Here is a 19,173-nt window from a genome sequence, read left to right on the forward strand (position 1 = left end):
CGGTGTGGGCCTTTTGCGTCGGTACCGACGCGTACGAGTACAACGCGTTTACTTGTCCTTCAAGGACTCTCATGTATTGCCCTCTTATATACCCCATGTAGTCGCACCTCAGACGGCATGTCGTCTCGTGCTTGTAATACTCCTCCATCATAGTGATTGCGCCTTCGTGCGTCCGTGGTTTTCTCCCGCAAAGGTTTCCACGTAAAAATCCGTGTCTCTCGTGTCTCGTTTATTCTCATTATTATCTAACACAAATGATAAATAGCACACGTGTGACACAAAGCACTTCGGTCCTGACGTTTTTTACAACTAAAGTTGGCATCCGAAAAGAAAAAAATAACCCCCCCCCCTCTCCTCCAAAAAAAAAAAAGAAAATTGAAACTTACCATCCAAAAAGAAGTTGCCATCCTCGCATCACTAACTTGCCATAAAAATATTCGGGGTTGCCATGTGTTCGTGTCACATGTGTGCCACTTATCAGGGTCCAACTCCTACATGTGAGATCAAAACACTCCTTGTAGTGTGCATACATTTCTAGTTAGCCACGCCCCTTGGTTAACACCTTGTTCCATTCAGTTTTGGTACACAAATTCAAAACGCCGGTAATTATTAATTTAATACAGGGGAAGATATGCAACACGATGGCGCGCGCCGAACTCGACCACTTGTGTGGTGGTCGATCGACTAACCAGCACCTAGTTGCCGATGAACAAATATAGATATACATTACAAGTACCACATGCACCTGATCCACAAATTCTGGTTACTACTGTTATTCGTAGATCGAGCAACGACATTCCAGGCACACCTGCACGGTGACAGCTGCATGCACCCACGGACATCTTCAGATTTCATCTGCGAGGTAGAAACACGTACGCATGCTTAATTGAGGTACCCGCTTAATTAGGAAAATTAACATCACGTAACCAAAATACATAAATGCATTTCTCTCCATATGTAGAGAGAAGAAGAACGATGTATACCTAGCGTGTGTGTACTGCAGTGTCCGGGGCAAAACTAGTTGAAGTACTGCTGGCTGCAGAGGAAAAAAGGTAGCAAGAGCGAATTAACACTATGCATAATTGAGTACGGAAAAGACAGTATATTATCTTCACACTGAAATTATACATGAGCATAGATGCAATTAGAGAAATAATTGGGAAAGCTGCTTACCCGAGCTGAAGGGCAGTTGGCTGCAGCTGTTGGGAGTAATGCTGCTGCTGCTGCTGCATGATGTTCGCCTGCAGGAAGTTTCTGGAATCATACAGTGAGACCATGTGATCGTATTCGCTGCTCGCCGACCCTGACGCCATCATGTTCACCGGCTGCTGACCCCTCTCATTCTCAGACACCTGCAGAAAATCACAGATTCACACCGCAGAAATATTATGGTAAATATTATATGTTGGCAATTATAGTCTGTTCTTCAGGTCGATCAACCAGCTAGCTATTTCTGATTTACCTTGCTCCTCAGGTAAATGTTATCATTCTGTAGCTCCATTTCCTACAATTATAGAAAATGTTGCTGGATGTAAAATCCTTTGTCGAAAACATAAAGAGAATTACTGTCATTAGAGGAATGCACTGCTATATATGTTGTACTTACCCTCTTCTGCATATACTCAACTTCAGCATACATCAGCTCATTCTGCATCAAGGCATTGTTCATAGGTGAGGAACTAATCGAAGGAAAAAATATATATGAGCAGTACGTAGTCCATTAGCATTCAGTAAGTATATATGATATTAAACACATCCAACATACATTCATACACTGTAGCTGCATGCCTGCATCATACCTTTCTAGCTCTTATCTTGGCTATGCCTTTCTCCAGCCTGCCTTCTAGCTGCTTAAGATCCCTCAGGGTCATGGTGCTGACAGAGTCCCTCACCAGCGACCTACTGGATATTTGAGACAAGTTAGACTGGCAGCACACATATTTAACTTTACAGCAAATTCTCGTACTATATACACAACATATGATTTGGCAGATGTTCACCTGTTTGAGTTTTGTAAGCTACTGATCTGCTGGCGCAGCTTGGAGGACTCCTGCTGGTAGTACTGCAAGTGTGCAATACGGGGGAGCATTCATCAGTAACCAACTATATTACTGATAGAAATAACTAGTCTCCGTATGCAAATCAAGAAGCTAGTTCAAAACAAATTTACATCGTTACTGGAAACTGATCAGTTGCATACAGGGGTTAGCTAAGCACATTTCATTTTTCCTATTTTATTTTGTATGCTGACATATACCTTTCCCAAAAGATAATCATGTGGAATGTGATTTCTCAGATTTTTTTTCATGTCTAAAATTATATTATTGGCAAGTTTTTCAAATGAAGCAATAATTAGCCCCTGTAGCCAGCAGCTATATATATATGCAGAGAATCGCCATTGCAGACTAATTAAGCTAAAGAGAGAATGAGCGTTAATCAGTTAAATGCATAAAATCAGATGATAGTTCGGTTACTTCACTTCACTGAAGTTATGTTTATCAATATTTCATGTGGATTAAAAAAAAAACCTTGTGATTGATCCTGCTTCCAGAACTTCAGACAGAGAGAGCTAGAGTTGCATGTACTTCAGAGTTTTTTTTTTTTGTTTTGATTCAACAAATTATCTTCGCTTTGTTGAAGACTTATCCATTGCATGTGCATTTCTAGCATCAAATTATGATATCAGTCCAATGGACAATATGATGCATATGATCCGTTGGACCAAACAGAGGATCCTCTGGGAGTTGTGACTGCTTCACTGCAATAACCGTTGTTGTGCAATAGCCCATATACTACTCTCTAGTCTGCTGAGGATATCTTGTCACAAGATTTTGCTCAGAGAAATCAAAGTTTGCCTTTGCTGAACAGTAACATGGAATATTGATAAGCACATGAATTGAAAGACACTACATGGAGTACTTGTGATGTTGACTATACAGATCACATCTTTGGTGTCAATTCAAGCAATTGCTGTAGAGTGAAAGAATGACATAATGTTACCTGGGCATTGACTTCTGCAACCGTGCCAGAGTTGGATGTGTCACTATTGGCCTTTTTGTACCTCTCAATGGTAGCTTTCACACTGCAAGTAACCGTTCATGATCGGAATTAGCACGCATATATATATATCCACACTCTAGAGCAAATTATAGAAAATTAGCAGTAGCATAATCTCATGTGCGCAAGGCAGCTACGGCATCACCTGTTTCCTAAAAGCAATACTGCTATATGGTAATCTAAAGTTATACAACCATCACCCAGAATGTAAAATGAGCAATTTCGCTATTAATGCATGTACTTACACAACTAATGAATGTTATTAAAAAACTAATGAATGGGATAGGTTCAAAAGTAGGCCTAAATGGTATACCAAGGAAGAACCTCTTCCTGAAGGAAGTAGCTATGCAGTCAAACTAGTTTCCCAAGATTGTTCGAAATGAACAGTTCACAACACCAACAGGCAGGATGTGCTACAGTGCCACTGTATTCTGCTCTACAGTTCATACTGTGGCACATTGGTCCGAAGCTTGTGTTATCACAAGTGTCTCCGGCCTATGAATCAAGAGCTACCCCTGTCTAGCTCCAACAGTAGTTCCCCTTTCCAACGAGCTTTTGCCTGTCATCGCCCATACGAAGTTACAAGCTTCAGAGGTGATCGATGTGTGTTCTCTCATGCGTCCGTACGCATTATCCTAGCTCTCTGGTACAGCACAGTTAAGAAAGTGTACTACTGTAATGTTTTAGGTGGGTAGGTTGGGCATGTACACATCCAATTATATGATGTCCCAGCATGATATATCCATCTATATATACCTATCGGTTGTACAGAAATCATTAGTGAGTAATTAAAATTAGAAATTAACATGTTCTTTTTTCCTGTCTATGAATGTAATTTCAAAACTGGAAATGTGATCATTTCATTCTGATATGTAAATCAAAATTTGTTTATATGTCAATTGTTCCCCAGGGTCCCCTTAAAGAAAATTAAAGATATCACAAAAGACATATATGGGCTGGTAAAGGTAGATATAACTTGATAACAAAGTACAATATGGCTATAAAAAGTCAGTACTTATATATATTATCATAAACAATGCATCAAACAAGAAGCTCTACATTATTAAGAGTTTATCTTAGGATGCAAGTGGATGCAGATATATTGCCTAAATTTGAAACGCTGAGAAAGTAGCCTGTCTGATTTTATGAAACATTTCAGTATGCAAATGACTTAATTTGCCAGCTCACTCTAATAATTCTGGCCAATCTATAAGGAAATCATGTTTTCTCTTCCTCACTATTTCCGAATGGGGGTAGTTGTCCCCAGGCCTCTGCAACTTTGCATGTATGTTAAAACGTTTTATATTTATGTACAGAGAAAGTACAAGATTGTTTTGACTTTCCAAAGAGAAAAGTCACATATTGATTTGTTGTACACATTTTTCCAGTGCATACAGGTATAGTTGTTATATTTTTAGAGACTTCAGAAAAAAAATGAAGGTGCATGACTAATTAAGCTTCTTGAACATATACACTCTGAGAAAAAAGAACATATACACTCTGAGAAAAAAGTACTATTTTTTTATTTGTGAAAAAAAACATTTTCTCGACAAAATGTGACCACAAAATTTATGGTAATAAGGAAAAGAGATAGTTAAGTTATGATGAATATTCAGACAAACAACGACCCTACTTCAGTTCAGTCAACTTCTCAGCACTTTGCTTAATTATAAATAGGAATGTTGTCCATACCATATGGTCCTTACATTACAAGCAGATGCCTATCGTATGTAAAGAACAGGCCTACAATATTCCACTAATTACCCGGCAGAAATGCACAATTCCACCACATAGCTACGAGTAGTAATTAACAGGAAAACACAATTCCAGCAGTAACCCAGCAGAAATAGAAAACCGAGGGAAAGCCATTTATACTAGCTTTAAAACAGAATAGAACTAGGTAGTGATCAGTGGACAGACACCAGACATCGATATCCCATAAAGTTTCCATAAGATATTCGAAGAGATCTTTTGGCTGATGGTACTGGAGATTTGACTGCTAGCTCATGTCTTATCACCACATTTCTGAACCCCTTTTTTTATGCAAACTCAACAAAAGACCAATTTCTGCATACAACAAGACTGACAGCCATATCAACAAGCACATTGTTATCTCACCCCTACCTCCCAAGTTAAGATCGTTATAAGCCAAATAAACGTCACATCACATTCACAAGGGACAGCCAGCCCTGGTTAAATGCAGATCATATGTTCCACTCACCAAAGAGATGGAACCTTAGCATCCTCGAGGACGCTATCGGGCGGCCATCCGCACAGTGACAGGTGTGCTCGGGCACATGATTTCACATGATTGATTGGGCAGGAACACAGCAGGTTCGCTCGTTTTACCCAACGGCCAAACAGGGGTGGCAACACAACGCAAGCTTTTACCCACTCCTCCCAGGTCCTTAACCATTCTGACCAGGTCGCCAGCTTTCCTCACTCCCAATACGCACCGCATGCCCAGCGCAGCAGACGTACTGTACGTGCTACTGTTGCCTGTGCCATTGGCTGGCACCCAAGCACCAGGCACACACACCAGCAACAGAACAAATCAAGCGTTTTTCTTTGGTACCAAAAAAGGCCAGGCTTTGTTTTTCAGTGTTTATTTCTCAGCCAGTGTGACAGTGCCTGGCATGGCCACGTGTCACTTTATGGTAGGAGGGTCTCTTCTTACCATATGTTCAGCAACAACAGTACCACTACTGTATATGGAATCGGCTGTTATGTTTTCTTTACATACTTAATTATGTATATTAACATTATTCATGGAAATATTCAATTCATTTTTGAATTTCTAAACATGACTAGAATTATTTTCCAATTTTAATAAAAACCTGCACGCGATCTAGCTACTGCATACCATACATGCTTCGTATTTTCCATTTTTCTTGCACATAAACATGAATTTCGTACATGCTTCATCTCTTTGCTACATGTACTGCTACAAAGTTAGCTACTCCTAATAGAAGGTTGCATTGCTGCTCAATAATAGTAAGAATGCATGCATTAGCATTGGGCATCCTTCTTGTATTGGGCTTATTGAAATTGAAATTCAGTGCTTTGTTCTTTAGCAAATGTAAAAAACCCTTTTTCAAATAATATGAAATAAATATGTGTACACATAATCATAAAATTTTAGCACGTAAGTATACACCAGCCAAAGATGCTTTAATTTGGTCAATTTATTTAATTAAGATGCATGTGTGAACATTAGGAAATTGCATTTTCTATTTTGAGCCATACACAAGGAAAGCTATCTAGAGTAGTCTTTCTTGTGTAGCTCCTTTCAGTAATATGAAAAACCCACACACATATATATACCCTTCTACTTTCCTGCAAAATTTCTTCTTCGCTGCTATTTCTTTATTGTCCACTCTGGGAAAGTACAGTGGTGGTGTCAGGAATCAACCCCTCTGATGAGGGGAGAGAAAGAGCCACATGGTTCGAAGCCCTAACCCTAGCAACTCATTAGTTGGGATTTGGAAAGAGCAGGAGATGATGCAAAAGAAACTGAAATTAGAGAGACAAAAGTGCTTTACCACTTCCTTGATCGCTCTCTACCTTATCACCTCATCAAACACACATACACTAACAGTGACACATCCATGTACTACTAACCAGTACAGAAAAAAGATGAGCAAAAAAACCTAGATCTGCTTCTCTCCACACATAAGCAAAGGTACCAAAGGGAAAGAGGAAGAAGCAGGGAGCCCAAGGGTGGATGCCCTGTGATCTTTGTGATCATGAGGTGTGGGAGATCTACTGCTACTACCACCAAAGCAGCCCTCCCTTCCCCTCCCCACAAGCATACACACACAGGCAGAGGCAGTGATTGGAGAAAGGAAACATGCATGGTAAATGGAGCAAGGAAAGGGCAGGACCACCATGTTCTCCCTCACTCGCACAGTCACAAGAAAGAGAAAGGCTCAGGGCATGTACACACACATACCACACAGAGCAAGCACTGTCCTAGATCTATCTACACATCTAGCTCACCTCACAGGAGCACAAAGGAAAGCAGCAAAGAACCACCACAGCAAGCTGCAATATGCTTGCCTCAGTCACAAAAGAAAGAAACTGCTGCAATTTCTTTCCCCCTCACCCTCAGCAACACCAGAATAAACAAGACAGTTAATAACGGAAGGGAGTAACAAAAGATGCAGCTCCCATTTGACCTTCCCGACTCTTTGCCCCAAGAAAGCCAGGAGCAAACTTGCTCCAATTTGGACAAGAAACTGAGAAGAGAAATAATAAAAGAAACCAACAACACGGCAGTAGTAGTAGGATCTGAGGTATGTGCGTGCTATGCTATGCATATGCATGCCTTTCTTGGTGCTATATAAATATATGCCATATGTATGCATACATCCATCCATCCATACTTGTGTATGTAACTTGTAACCTGATTGAGAGAGCTGAGGGGGACATGACAGTTGGCGGTCGTAGCCGTACCTGTTGTTGGAGTACTCGTAGAGGCGGCCGCGGCTGGAGAAGACGATGAGGGCCACCTCGGCGTCGCAGAGCACCGAGAGCTCGTACGCCTTCTTCAGGAGGCCGTTGCGGCGCTTGCAGAAGGTGACCTGCCGGTTGGTGGTGTTCTCGATGCGCTTGATCTCGATCCGGCCCCTCCCCATCTTCTCGCTCCCCGCCGCCGCCGAGTCCTCCGGAGCCGGAGCGGCCAGCTGATGGTCATTCACGGTCACACCGGAAGCTCCGCAGCTCAAATCGGCCTGAGAAGAAGGCAAACCGCAAAACCAAGATGAACAATTAGTGTGGAAAGCTGGAAACATATCGAACAAATCAAGAACTGCCCATGGCATCCGTCCTATCTAGCTTTATTCGTGGGCAGGCTCTTCCGCTGGTGCATCATCAAAAGGAAACAAACGATGCGATCCATCGATTATTTTTTTTCTCTTCCTTTTTAATTTGTGGTGATCTCCAAAGATCAGAGGGATCTTCGGCCCTGTATCTGCCTTTCTAGCTAATCATCGCTGTGCAGGCAGATTCTACTCGCAACATACATGCACACAGATTGTGCAAGAGGAATAATAAAGGAAGCTATTTCCCAAGACCATGGCCAAGAAGAAGCAAATTACCATCATGCTCATCATGGATGCTACGGCAGGAGGATCTCTCAACGTGCCTCTGTGAGCTAGCTAGCAGGCTGGAGGAAGAGATCCAGAGAGGAAAAGAGGAATGTAGTGTGGGATAGGCAGGACGAGGAGAAGGAGGAGAGGTATTAAAGGGAGGTGGTGGGGAGGGAGGGAAGAGGGGGGAAGATATGCAGTTAGGAGACGATGTGGCCAATTCTTATGGCCCTTGGTGTTTGTTTCTTCTGACTTCACTTTATAACCCTTTTTAGGTTTACTAATTCCTGCCTTCCCTCCTCTAAGCTTGTCCATATCCACACTATTTACATCAGCATATATGTAACTCTGTAACTTGGGGGTCTACGACTCCCTAAAAAAATGAAATTGGGGATCTATGTACCTTGCCTTGTTAATTTCTATAGGTATACACTTGTTAATTATTACTCTCTGTCTTAAAATGTAAGACATTTTTTGAATACCTCCCAAGACCCCAAAACCGTTACAGGCTTTTTTTTCTCGAAGACGCATGAGTGTGCGTACTATATATACAAGAAGGGATGGGGGTAAAGAGCCCCTTCACGTTGGCAGTTACAACCCCAAATCCATTGTCAGCGCAACATCTATTATATCCTGTCTCGTCAAGACCTATCACTAGCGCCACAAGAATGGCATCAACATCGACCTTCAGAAGGCCCGCCGTTCTCCATGTAACCCTTGGTCACAATTGATCGAATTACAATTGTGGATGAGGGGGTTGCCCCATCGAACACGATCGCGTTTCGGTGCTTCCACAATTCCCTTTCACATATCCATGTATGCGATTTAAGAGAACTTTTCGGAAAAATGTGATTTGAGAGAAAACTCATGGATGTGATTTGTTCATTTCTTCTACAAAACAGCTTGCACTTAGTTTGTACACTAGCTAGTGAAATCAGTGACTATGCCAATGGAGTGCGTGGTATTTGCCGGGTGCTTTCCATCGGGCACTTGGCAAAGGATCGCCTAAACTGAGTGCTCACGGAAGCACTCGGTGAGGCGGCCATACTCGGCAAACCATGGATAGGGCAATCAGCAAAGACAAGGCACAACACTAACTCTGGGCAAGGCAGTCGACGAACGGTGACACAAGGCAAAGCCAATGCCACGTGTCCCTACCCACCACAGGACGACAGGGTGATGGTACGGCCGAGTTTACTGAGTGTCATATGACGGCAAACTGCTTTTTTTCCCTTTTCAAAGGACCCAAATATCCAACGAACGCGAGATTTTTAGACATGGCAAATCAAACCTTTTTTTATGGCAAATCATGTTTGTCGAGGGAGGCAGTTTAGTTGGTGAGCATGGCCAATCCATCTCAGTGCATTTTTTCCGCCAACTAAATTTATTATCCTTGCTTCAACTTAAATTTCCATGATTTTTTTTCCATTTGGCAATGCCTGCAAATCTGACGTTATTTGCCAAGTGCTCGATATAACACTCGGCCATGCTCCTGTTTGCCGAGTTTTGGTCCAAAATTTTCTCGCAAAAAGAAGACCATATTAATTGTTCTACTTTGTGTGGTAATGTGTCATGACTAACAATTTTTTTACTCGTCAGTGTGGAGAGACAGGGAGACAAGTCAATGCGTTCGTGCCCTATCCCCATGTGACACCGCACAAGCACTGTTCCATTACAGCTTGTCACACAGGATGCAGGGATGTATAACCCAGCAACCTCCTATTTACTCAGTGCTCCATTCAGTTGCCCACTCATGCATGGGGCCCTAGCTAGTTTGCTTGCTGCCCAACACCATCTCCGCACATAATGTGATCGATGGATCGATCATATGCTTCCTGCCCACACTGTAATGCACCGGCGTCTTATTCACCACAAATGCCCTGGGCGCGCCACGCCTGCGCCGCGACCAACGGCCGATCGATGATCTATCTAGGCCTCTACTACTTGTTGAAACTCGGGGTGGTTTGTGCATGTGCATGTCATCTTTAATTTGTGATACTTATGTGTGTACTATGGTGCGCAAAATTGTAGTGAGGTTTGGTGAAGATCTTTGCTTCTAAGGTACAGTAGTACTCTCAGAAGGTAACATTTTTCCGATTTAGTTAATGAAGCAAGAATGCATTTTGTTGGAGAAGTTGTGGAATTGTAAGCATGGCTTCTTTTGGCGCTGTTGTCTGCCTACTTTTCTGTAGAGCTACCTTTCCTGGGTATGCATAAGGAGAAAGGGTACATGAAGGCAGTTAGACAAGTGGCCAAGGACTAGTATTCAGCAAAAAAGCAGACTGTGATTTTGTTTTTGCAAGCATTCTTGCCACAGTCTCATGCTACTAGATCCTTCGTTGCTGTATTTGACAATGAAGCACTAAAATCAATATAATTAAAACAAATCAAGGGCACCTAATTTATGTCTAGTTGATTAATACACGATTAATTTCTGGAGTTCAATCCTTGGAGTTCAAAGCATATTAGAATATCTCCAGCTTAATTAGAACAGCAAGAGAAGAACAAGAAAAACAATTCTATGTGGAACAAGTATTGGAACAGATCAGCTTACTTACAAGTGTAATCAGAAAAGGTTGTCCTTCTACATTTGGCATTGGACAGAAGGACTGAAAAGATCTGATTGACCACGGTGACAAGAAACCTGGACGTCCAATCAAGCATTGGAGATGAGGTGGTTGACCTGTGCACACATCCGTGCTATACATTGATAACAGGTGCCCATGAAAGATAGGTTTGGGCTCACCTGTATGTTCCACCGAACTAACATATCCAAAGTTTCTCGGGTTAACTTGTACGCATGCTTAATTAGGCAGCATTTAAAGGTTGCATGTGATTGCTGCGACTTGATTGATAACTGCATAAAAAGTGACGGCTATTTGTCGACGTTTTTTTTTTCTTTCCTCAAGTACGCATAGATTTGGTCCCATATGACTTTGTTATTTGTCCATGTATTTTTTTATGCGTGTGTTGGTGTTTTTTTTTGAATTGTTTGGATTGCTTACCATATGTTTCATGTGGTATGCATGTGTTGGTGTTGGATGTGTGCAACTCCTAGCTATGCATAGGCGGCCTCCATGCTCAGTCTGATTAATTGTATCCTTTCGGTGCTTCATTTCTAGCCAATAAAATGATTGTTCCAAAAAAAAATGTCGATGCTACAATTATGGACTTAGTTGGAGAACCTGCTTGCGTGTTTTTTTCCTCGCCTATGAATAGCTTTGATAGTTGGAGACTCTGCTTGCGAGTGGCACCGGATGTTGCCTCTCATTATAGGAGCCTGGTGTTGGGTAGGCGTGGGCATGCATAATAGTTGAAGAATCCGCATGATAGGTAGTTGGAAACCCCGGTTGCGAGTGCCACCAAACGTTGTAAACAATTGGCCGAGACGTTGTAAATAACTGGCCGGTGATTTGGATGGCTCCCCCCTCCCCTCCCTCCCCTCCCACGACGCTCCCGCGAGCGCCGGGGGAGGGGAGGGGGAACCCTAGCTCCGGCCCGCGGCCCTCCTCCTTGCGCTCCCTCCCCTCGCCGCCGCCCCGACGTGCTGGCAGGCTAAGCCCTGCCAGCGCGGGCGGCGGTGGGGTGTTCCTCCTTCCCCCGCCCGGGATGATGGTCGCGGGATCCAAGATCGGGTGGCGGCGCAGCACTTTCCTCGGGGCACGGCGACGCGGCAGAAGTAGTAGGCGGCGGAGACGCGGGCTGCGGGTGGCGGCGTGAAGGGGCTGAGGCGTGGTGGGGCGCTGTGAGCTCCGACGGCATTGACCCTGTCGGCGTGCGGCCAGATCTGGGCCCAGGCGGCGCGGGCCGGGAGCGGCGTGGGCTGCGGGAGTCCGCCTCTGCCGTGGCCATGGCTGGTAGGGACGGAAGCGTAGCGGCGGTGGCAGGTGGGCGGGCTGCTCGGTTTCCAGGCGTCCTGCCGGCTAGACAGTGATACGTCTCCAACGTATTTATAATTTTTGATTGCTCCATGCTATATTTTCTACTGTTTTGGACTATATTGGGCTTTATTTTCCACTTTCATATTATTTTTGGGACTAACCTATTAACCGGAGGCCCAGCCCAGAATTGTTGTTTTTTGCCTATTTCAGTGTTTCGGAGAAACAGAATATCAAACGGAGTCCAAACGGAATAAAACCTTCGGGAACGTAATTTTCTCACCGAACGTGATCCAGGAGACTTGGACCCTACTCCAAGGATTCAAAGAGGCGGTCACGAGGGTGGGGGCGCCCCCCCCTAGGGCGCGCTATGGGATCTAGAAGTAGATGTGTCTAGAGGGTGGTGATTAGACACTTAGTGCTAAAGTTGCAATTTTTAAGCTTTTTCGGTTTAAGTGGAGTTTAGGCACAATTTCAACACACACAATACATATCAAGCAAGCATGCAAAGAGTATATGAGCAGCGGAATGTAAAGCATGCAACCTGCAAGAATGTAAAGAGAAGGGTTTGGAGAATTCAAACGCAATTGGAGACACAGATGTTTTTCCCGTGGTTCGGATAGGTGGTGCTATCCTACATCCACGTTGATGGAGACGTCAACCCACGAAGGGTAACGGTTGCGCGAGTCCACACAGGGCTCCACCCACGAAGGGTCCACGAAGAAGCAACCACCCACAAAGGGTCCACGAAGAAGCAACCTTATCTATCCCACCATGGCCAACGCCCACACAGGACTTGCCTCACTAGCGGTAGATCTTCATGAAGTAGGCGATCTCCTTGCCCTTACAAACTCCTTGGTTTAACTCCACAATCTTGTCGGAGGCTCCCAAGTGACACCTAGCCAATCTAGGAGACACCACTCTCCAAGAAGTAACAAATGATGTGTAGGTAATGAACTCCTTGCTCTTGTGCTTCAAATGATAGTCTCCCCAACACTCAACTCTCTCTCATAGGATTTGGATTTGGTGGAAAGAAGGTTTGAGTGGAAAGCAACTTGGGAAGGCTAGAGATCAAGATTCATATGGTAGGAATGGAATGTCTTGGTCTCAACACATGAGTAGGCGGTTCTCTCTCAGAACATATGAGTTGGAATGGTGTGTGCGTTCTGATAGCTCTCTCATCGAATGAGAAGGAGGTGGAGGGGTATATATAGCCTCCACACAAAATCCAACCGTTACACAGTTTTCCAATCTCGGTGGGACCGAATCAATAAACTCGGTCGTACCGAAAATGTAAACCTAGTGACCGTTAGTGATTTCGGTGGGACCGACTGGATCAACTCGGTGGGCCCGATGTGCTAGGGTTAGGGTAAATCCAAAACTCGGTTTGACCGATTACTCAAACTCGGTGGGACCGATTTGGGTAATAAGTGAAACTGAGATTTGGTCAAGCAAACTCGGTGGGACCGATTGCATATCGCGGTGGGACCGAGAATATTGCAATGGGTAACAGAGAGTTTGCAAGCCCATCTCGGTGAGACCGAGATCCCATCGGTGAGACCGAACTGATTAGGGTTTGGCAGTGGCTAATGACAAGTGAGACTCAGTGGCGCCGGATAGGAAGAATCGGTAGGACCGAGTTTGGCTTAGGGTTTAGGTCATATGTGGATATGGGAAAGTAGTTGATGGTTTTGGAGCATATCACTAAGCACATGAAGCAAGGGGCTCATTAAGCAACACCTCATCCCTCCTTGATAGTATTGATCTTGGATCACTAAAATATAAAATGAAGAGTCTTGAGCTTGAAGCTTTAGCCAATCCTTTGTCCTCAGCATCTTGAAGGAGTTCCCACAACCTTTAGTCCATGCCACTCCATTGTTGAACTTATCTGAAACATGCTAGATCGAAATGTTAGTCCAACAAGAGATATGTTGTCATCAATTATCAAAACCACCTAGGGAGCACTTGTGCTTTCAATCTCCCCCTTTTTGGTAATTGATGGCAACATACATCAAAGTTTTAGATAAAGATATAAAGAACAACAAGTAAAGCTTTGGAAGAACATGTAACAAGCCTAGGCTCCCCCTACATGTATGTACTCATGTAAATATAAAATATAGAGACATGTTAGAGCATAATCATGACAGAGTAGGCAAAGTGTTACATGCATCTTGGCCATATGCATCAGAGCAAAAGATTATCAAGGAAAATACCTTCATGCTCATGAGTCCTTCTTGCAAACAGTATGTACATAAGCAAGAACTCCTCATACTCATGATTTTGATGCATATACTTACCTTGTGGTCTTGAGTTGGCTTAGGATGGAATGAACCTGCACAAACAAGGTTAGATAACACAGGTATATCCACTAGCCAGAGCAAACAAAGGAAACCACAAGAATACCAAGACTGGGATGACATGTAGAGAGTGAGTACAAGGTACCACATAGAATTCAACATGTCCCCAAGAATAAAGATATGCAATGAATTTGACTGATTTCTTTTCCTTAGGTGTCTTGCTCCCCCTGAATCTTACATGGGATATTGGGAGAAGATAGGAAACAAAAAATCAGAGCTGAAAGATATGAACAGAACTTAATTCAAGTGAGTTCACATGAACATGTCTTTCCCCCAAAAAAGACATGTGGCATCTCTCCTCTTGAACAACAAGCATCTGGGATCCTTGAGTATTTTCTCTCCCTGGAAATCTCTCTCTCCCCCTTAACAACATCTGGGATCCTTGAGACTTTCTCTCCCCCTTGAGGTCTCTCTCCCCCTTAATACTTTCTCTCTTGTAGGTTTGGTCCTTGAGACTGTTTCTCTCCCTTGATATGATCTCTCTCTCCTACAAGCTTTGATGTGATCTCTCTCTCCCCCTTTGACATCAATTTCCAAGAAGGTTTCTCCTGGAATCCGTCGAATAGGTTTGGTCCTTGAGATTCAGCACAAGGCAGAGGATAAAATTGTGATGCTTGTAGAGGACAAGATTCATTGAGTGGAGCTGGATCAGAAGAAATGTAGAACAAGTGGCAAACTGTTTTTCTGATTGCAAAGTCGGTGGCACCGAGTGGCATATTTTGGTGGTACCGAAAAGATTCGGTTGGATCGAAAATTGCAAGTCGGTGAAACCGAGTTTACACAGAGAAAAACACTTGTCACCTCATCTCACTAGACATGTAGGATCTCACAAAGATTTGCAATGAATTACCTGAAGGATTTGCAAGGAATTTGATGCAGAAATATGCAGAATAAAAATCAAAGAGAAAAGAGTGAAAATTTCTAGATGAAGTTTTTTTTTGAAAGAGAAGGAAACAAATATGCAAGGGACAAATGCAATAACTCAGAAAAGAACACAAGAGAACTTCATCTAGAATTGGGCGGTGACATAGTCACCTATGTTAGAGTATATTGACTTAGGAGTCAAGTGAGAAAACTTGATCATAGGTCATACTCATCGTTTAAGCTCAAAATGGGGTTACCATTTTTCGTTTAAGCATCTTGATGTATTCACATCTTGTTGAGTTGCTTTGACTCATGTCTTGGAGTAAAGCTTCTCTAAGATGGAATGACATACCTTGGGTGGTGATGTGGTTCTTGCTCATGTAGTTGAACTTGCGTGGGTGCTCAAGGTTGATGTAGTTCATCAAGAGTTGGGAGAACCACTTGGAGTTTGAGTTCATCTACCTACATGGGTTAGTTCTTGCAAGGAAGAGCACTTGTGTATCCAAAAATGACAATATTGAAGCTTAACATAGAATTTGTCAAAGGATATGTTTGAGTGGTTTTGTGCTTCCTTGTCTTCAACCACTATTGTGTAGAGTCTTGGTGATGTAGAGATTGCTCAAGATATGAGTGAGTCGCAATCTCATGGAATTAGATTCAACCAAGCACCTACATGGGTTAGACAACATGCAAGGTGCAAATATATCCAAGACATAAGATAGTTATCATAAGAGATACATCATGGATTAGTCATAAGCTCATGTCTTGCATGTATCCAATGGAGTTTCTACTCCAAGTTCGAAGCATCAATGATGTTCAATTCTCCTCTCAACCTGCAAAACACTTTCTCATCAAGCGGTTTAGTGAATATATCCGCTAATTGCTTATCGGTGCGAACATGCTTAAGATTGATGTCACCCTTAGCAACATGATCTCGAATGAAATGATGACGAACTTCAATATGCTTAGTTCGAGAATGTTGTACAGGATTATGACCAATTTTGATAGCATTTTCATTGTCACAAAGCAGTGGAACATGTTTCACATAAATCCCATAATCTTTAAGAGTTTGGGTCATCCAAAGTAATTGAGCACAACATGAACCAGCGGCAATGTATTCCGCTTCGGCGGTGGATAAGGATACCGAGTTTTGTTTCTTGGAAGACCAAGACACAAGAGATCTACCAAGAAATTGACAAGTACCCGAAGTGTACTTTCTATCAACCTTGTCTCCAGCATAATCCGAGTCGGAATAGCCAACAAGATCGAAAGAAGACCTCTTAGGATACCAAATGCCAAAATTTGGTGTATGGATTAAGTATCTCACTATCCTTTTCACAGCCTTAAGATGACAATCTTTAGGAGCAGCTTGATATCGTGCACACATGCACACACTTAGCATAATATCGGGACGTGAAGCACATAGGTATAACAATGAACCAATCATAGAGCGATAAACCTTTTGATCAACCGGTTCACCATCTTTGGTCAAATCATTATGTCCACTAGTAGGCATGGGTGTAGACATACCTTTGCATTCTTGCATATTAAACTTCTTGAATAAGTCCTTGGTGTACTTTGTTTGAGAGACAAATGTACCTTCCTTAGTTTGCTTGATTTGCAACCCGAGAAAGAATTTGAGTTCACTCATCATAGACATCTCAAATTTCTCTGACATTAGCTTTCCAAACTTTTCACTAAAGAGAGGGTTAGTTGAACCAAATATGATATCATCAACATAAATTTGGCATACGAATAGTTCTCCATTAACCCTTTTAGTAAAAAGAGTAGAATCAATTTTACCAATTTCAAAACCACTTGTAGTAAGGAACTTGGTCAAGCATTTATACCATGCTCTAGGAGCTTGTTTAAGACCATAAAGAGCTTTGTGAAGTTTGTAAACATGATTTGGTTTCTTAGGATTGATAAAGCCGGGAGGTTGTTTGACATAAACTTCCTCCTCTATTTCACCATTTAGAAAAGCACTCTTAATGTCCATTTGGTACAAGGTGATATTATGGTGATTAGCATAGGCAAGTAAGATGCGAATGGACTCAAGTCTAGCAACGGGAGCATATGTCTCACCATAGTCCATACCTTCGACTTGTGTGTAACCTTGGGCGACGAGACGTGCTTTGTTGCGAACCACTTGTCCATCTTCATCTTGCTTGTTACGAAACACCCATTTGGTACCAATGATGTTGTGGTTGTTGTCGGGCTTCTCAACCAATGTCCAAACTTGGTTTCTCTCAAAATTATGTAGCTCTTCATGCATAGCGTTTATCCAATCTGGATCTTCCAATGCTTCTTCAACCTTCATAGGTTCAATGCTAGAGATGAATGAATAGTTTTCACAAAAGTTAGCTAAACGAGTTTTTGAGCGAGTGATTCTCCCGGTTTGTATATCATTTAGGATTTGCTCGACGGGATGATCTTTGGCAATTCTTGCTCGAACTCGTGAGAGCTTTTGCTTGGGTCTTCGTTGAGCATCTTCTTCATCTTGTTCTTCTTCTTGGCCTTCTTCATTGTTGACGTCGTCGTTCTCTTGTCGTGGTGGAGAAGGAGGTTGTTGATGTTCGTCTTGACGTATTTCCTCGTTTTCTTCATCTTGATGTGTCCCACTTGTGGATGCTTCCGTGTCGATTCTTGGTTCACCTTGTCGTGAAGTAGAAGCTTCCACTTGGACAGATGAAGTACTCTCCTTCACCTCCGTTGGACGAATTTTGCCAATGGACAAGTCTTGAATTGCTTCTGAAGGGTCTTTGTCTCCTACATCAATTGGCAATTGCTCTACTTGCGAGCCATTAGATTCATCAAACTTCACATCTACCGTCTCTTCAACCTTTCGGGTGAAATTGTTGTAGACACGGTAAGTGTGAGAATTTGATCCATAACCAAGTAGAAAACCTTCATGAGATTTAGGAGCAAACTTTGAACGACGATGCTTATCAAGAATGTAGCACTTTGAGCCGAATACTCGAAAGTATCCAACTTGAGGCTTGTTACCGGTGAGGAGCTCGTATGCCGTCTTGCCGAGTAGCTTGTGAAGATATAAGCGATTTGTTGCGTGACAAGCTGTCTCAACCGCTTCTGCCCAAAAGTGCTTTGGCGTCTTGTATTCATCAAGCATCGTTCTTGCCATTTCGATGAGCGTCCGGTTCTTCCTCTCAACAACTCCATTTTGTTGAGGTGTGTACGTAGCCGAGAACTCGTGTGAAATCCCTTCTTCGTCAAGAAAGGTGTCCACATTTGCGTTCTTGAACTCCGTTCCGTTGTCACTCCGAACCTTCTTGATCTTCACATCGAACTGATTTTGGGCTTTCCTAGGCGAAGTTTCTGAAGATCTTCTGGACCTGCGACTTGTCATTAAGAAAGAATACCCACGTAAACCTTGAAAAGTCATCAACTATAACTAGACCAAAAGAATTTCCACCGAGACTCTTGTAGGCGTTGGGACCAAAAAGATCCATGTGAAGTAGCTCGAGTGGCCTCCTTGTGGTCATGATGTTCTTCACGGGATGTCTTCCTCCAACCTGTTTACCTGCTTGACAAGCACTGCAAAGTCTATCCTTATCAAATATGACATCGTTAACTCCAAGGATATGATTTCCTTTAATAAGCTTGTCAAGGTTTCTCATCCCAACATGACCTAGTCGTCTATGCCACAACCAACCTTTTGAGGATTTAGCAACAAAGCAAGTTTTAGGTTGTGCCTTTTTAGAGAAATCGACAATGTAAAGATCACCTCTACGCATACCCGTAAAGACCATTTTATGATTGTCTCGACGAAATAGTTGGCAATCTACCTCAGTAAATAGGACATTCAAACCGAAATCCGCAAGTCTAGATACTGAAAGTAGGTTGTAGCCAAGAGATTCAACGAGCATGACATTTTGAATGGAACTATCATGTGAGATGGCCACCTTA

The 19,173-nt window shown here is 42.8% G+C and overlaps 1 protein-coding gene across 2 annotated transcripts; it reads right to left on the reverse strand.

Moving 5' to 3' along the window:
* Positions 1–551: 551 nt before the first annotated feature.
* LOC125543149 (MADS-box transcription factor 3-like) lies at positions 552–8,339 on the reverse strand. 2 transcript variants are annotated; one of them, XM_048706401.2, is made up of 10 exons: positions 8,157–8,339; positions 7,513–7,790; positions 3,001–3,082; positions 2,001–2,062; positions 1,800–1,899; positions 1,607–1,648; positions 1,463–1,504; positions 1,174–1,352; positions 984–1,036; positions 552–855 (listed from the first exon to the last, which is right to left on the reverse strand). In XM_048706401.2, exons 1-9 carry the CDS (start codon positions 8,169–8,171, stop codon positions 1,018–1,020), a joined length of 819 nt encoding a protein of 272 aa, XP_048562358.1. In that variant the 5' UTR covers positions 8,172–8,339; the 3' UTR covers positions 552–855; positions 984–1,017. The 2 variants fall into 2 exon arrangements, with proteins under 2 accessions (XP_048562358.1, XP_048562357.1); XM_048706400.2 differs by having other exon boundaries at positions 1,800–1,902.
* Positions 8,340–19,173: the final 10,834 nt, after the last annotated feature.

The sequence above is a fragment of the Triticum urartu genome, chromosome 3A, assembly GCF_056163025.1.
Source record: "Triticum urartu cultivar PI428250 chromosome 3A, HENAU_Tu73, whole genome shotgun sequence".
NCBI lineage: Eukaryota > Viridiplantae > Streptophyta > Magnoliopsida > Poales > Poaceae > Triticum > Triticum urartu.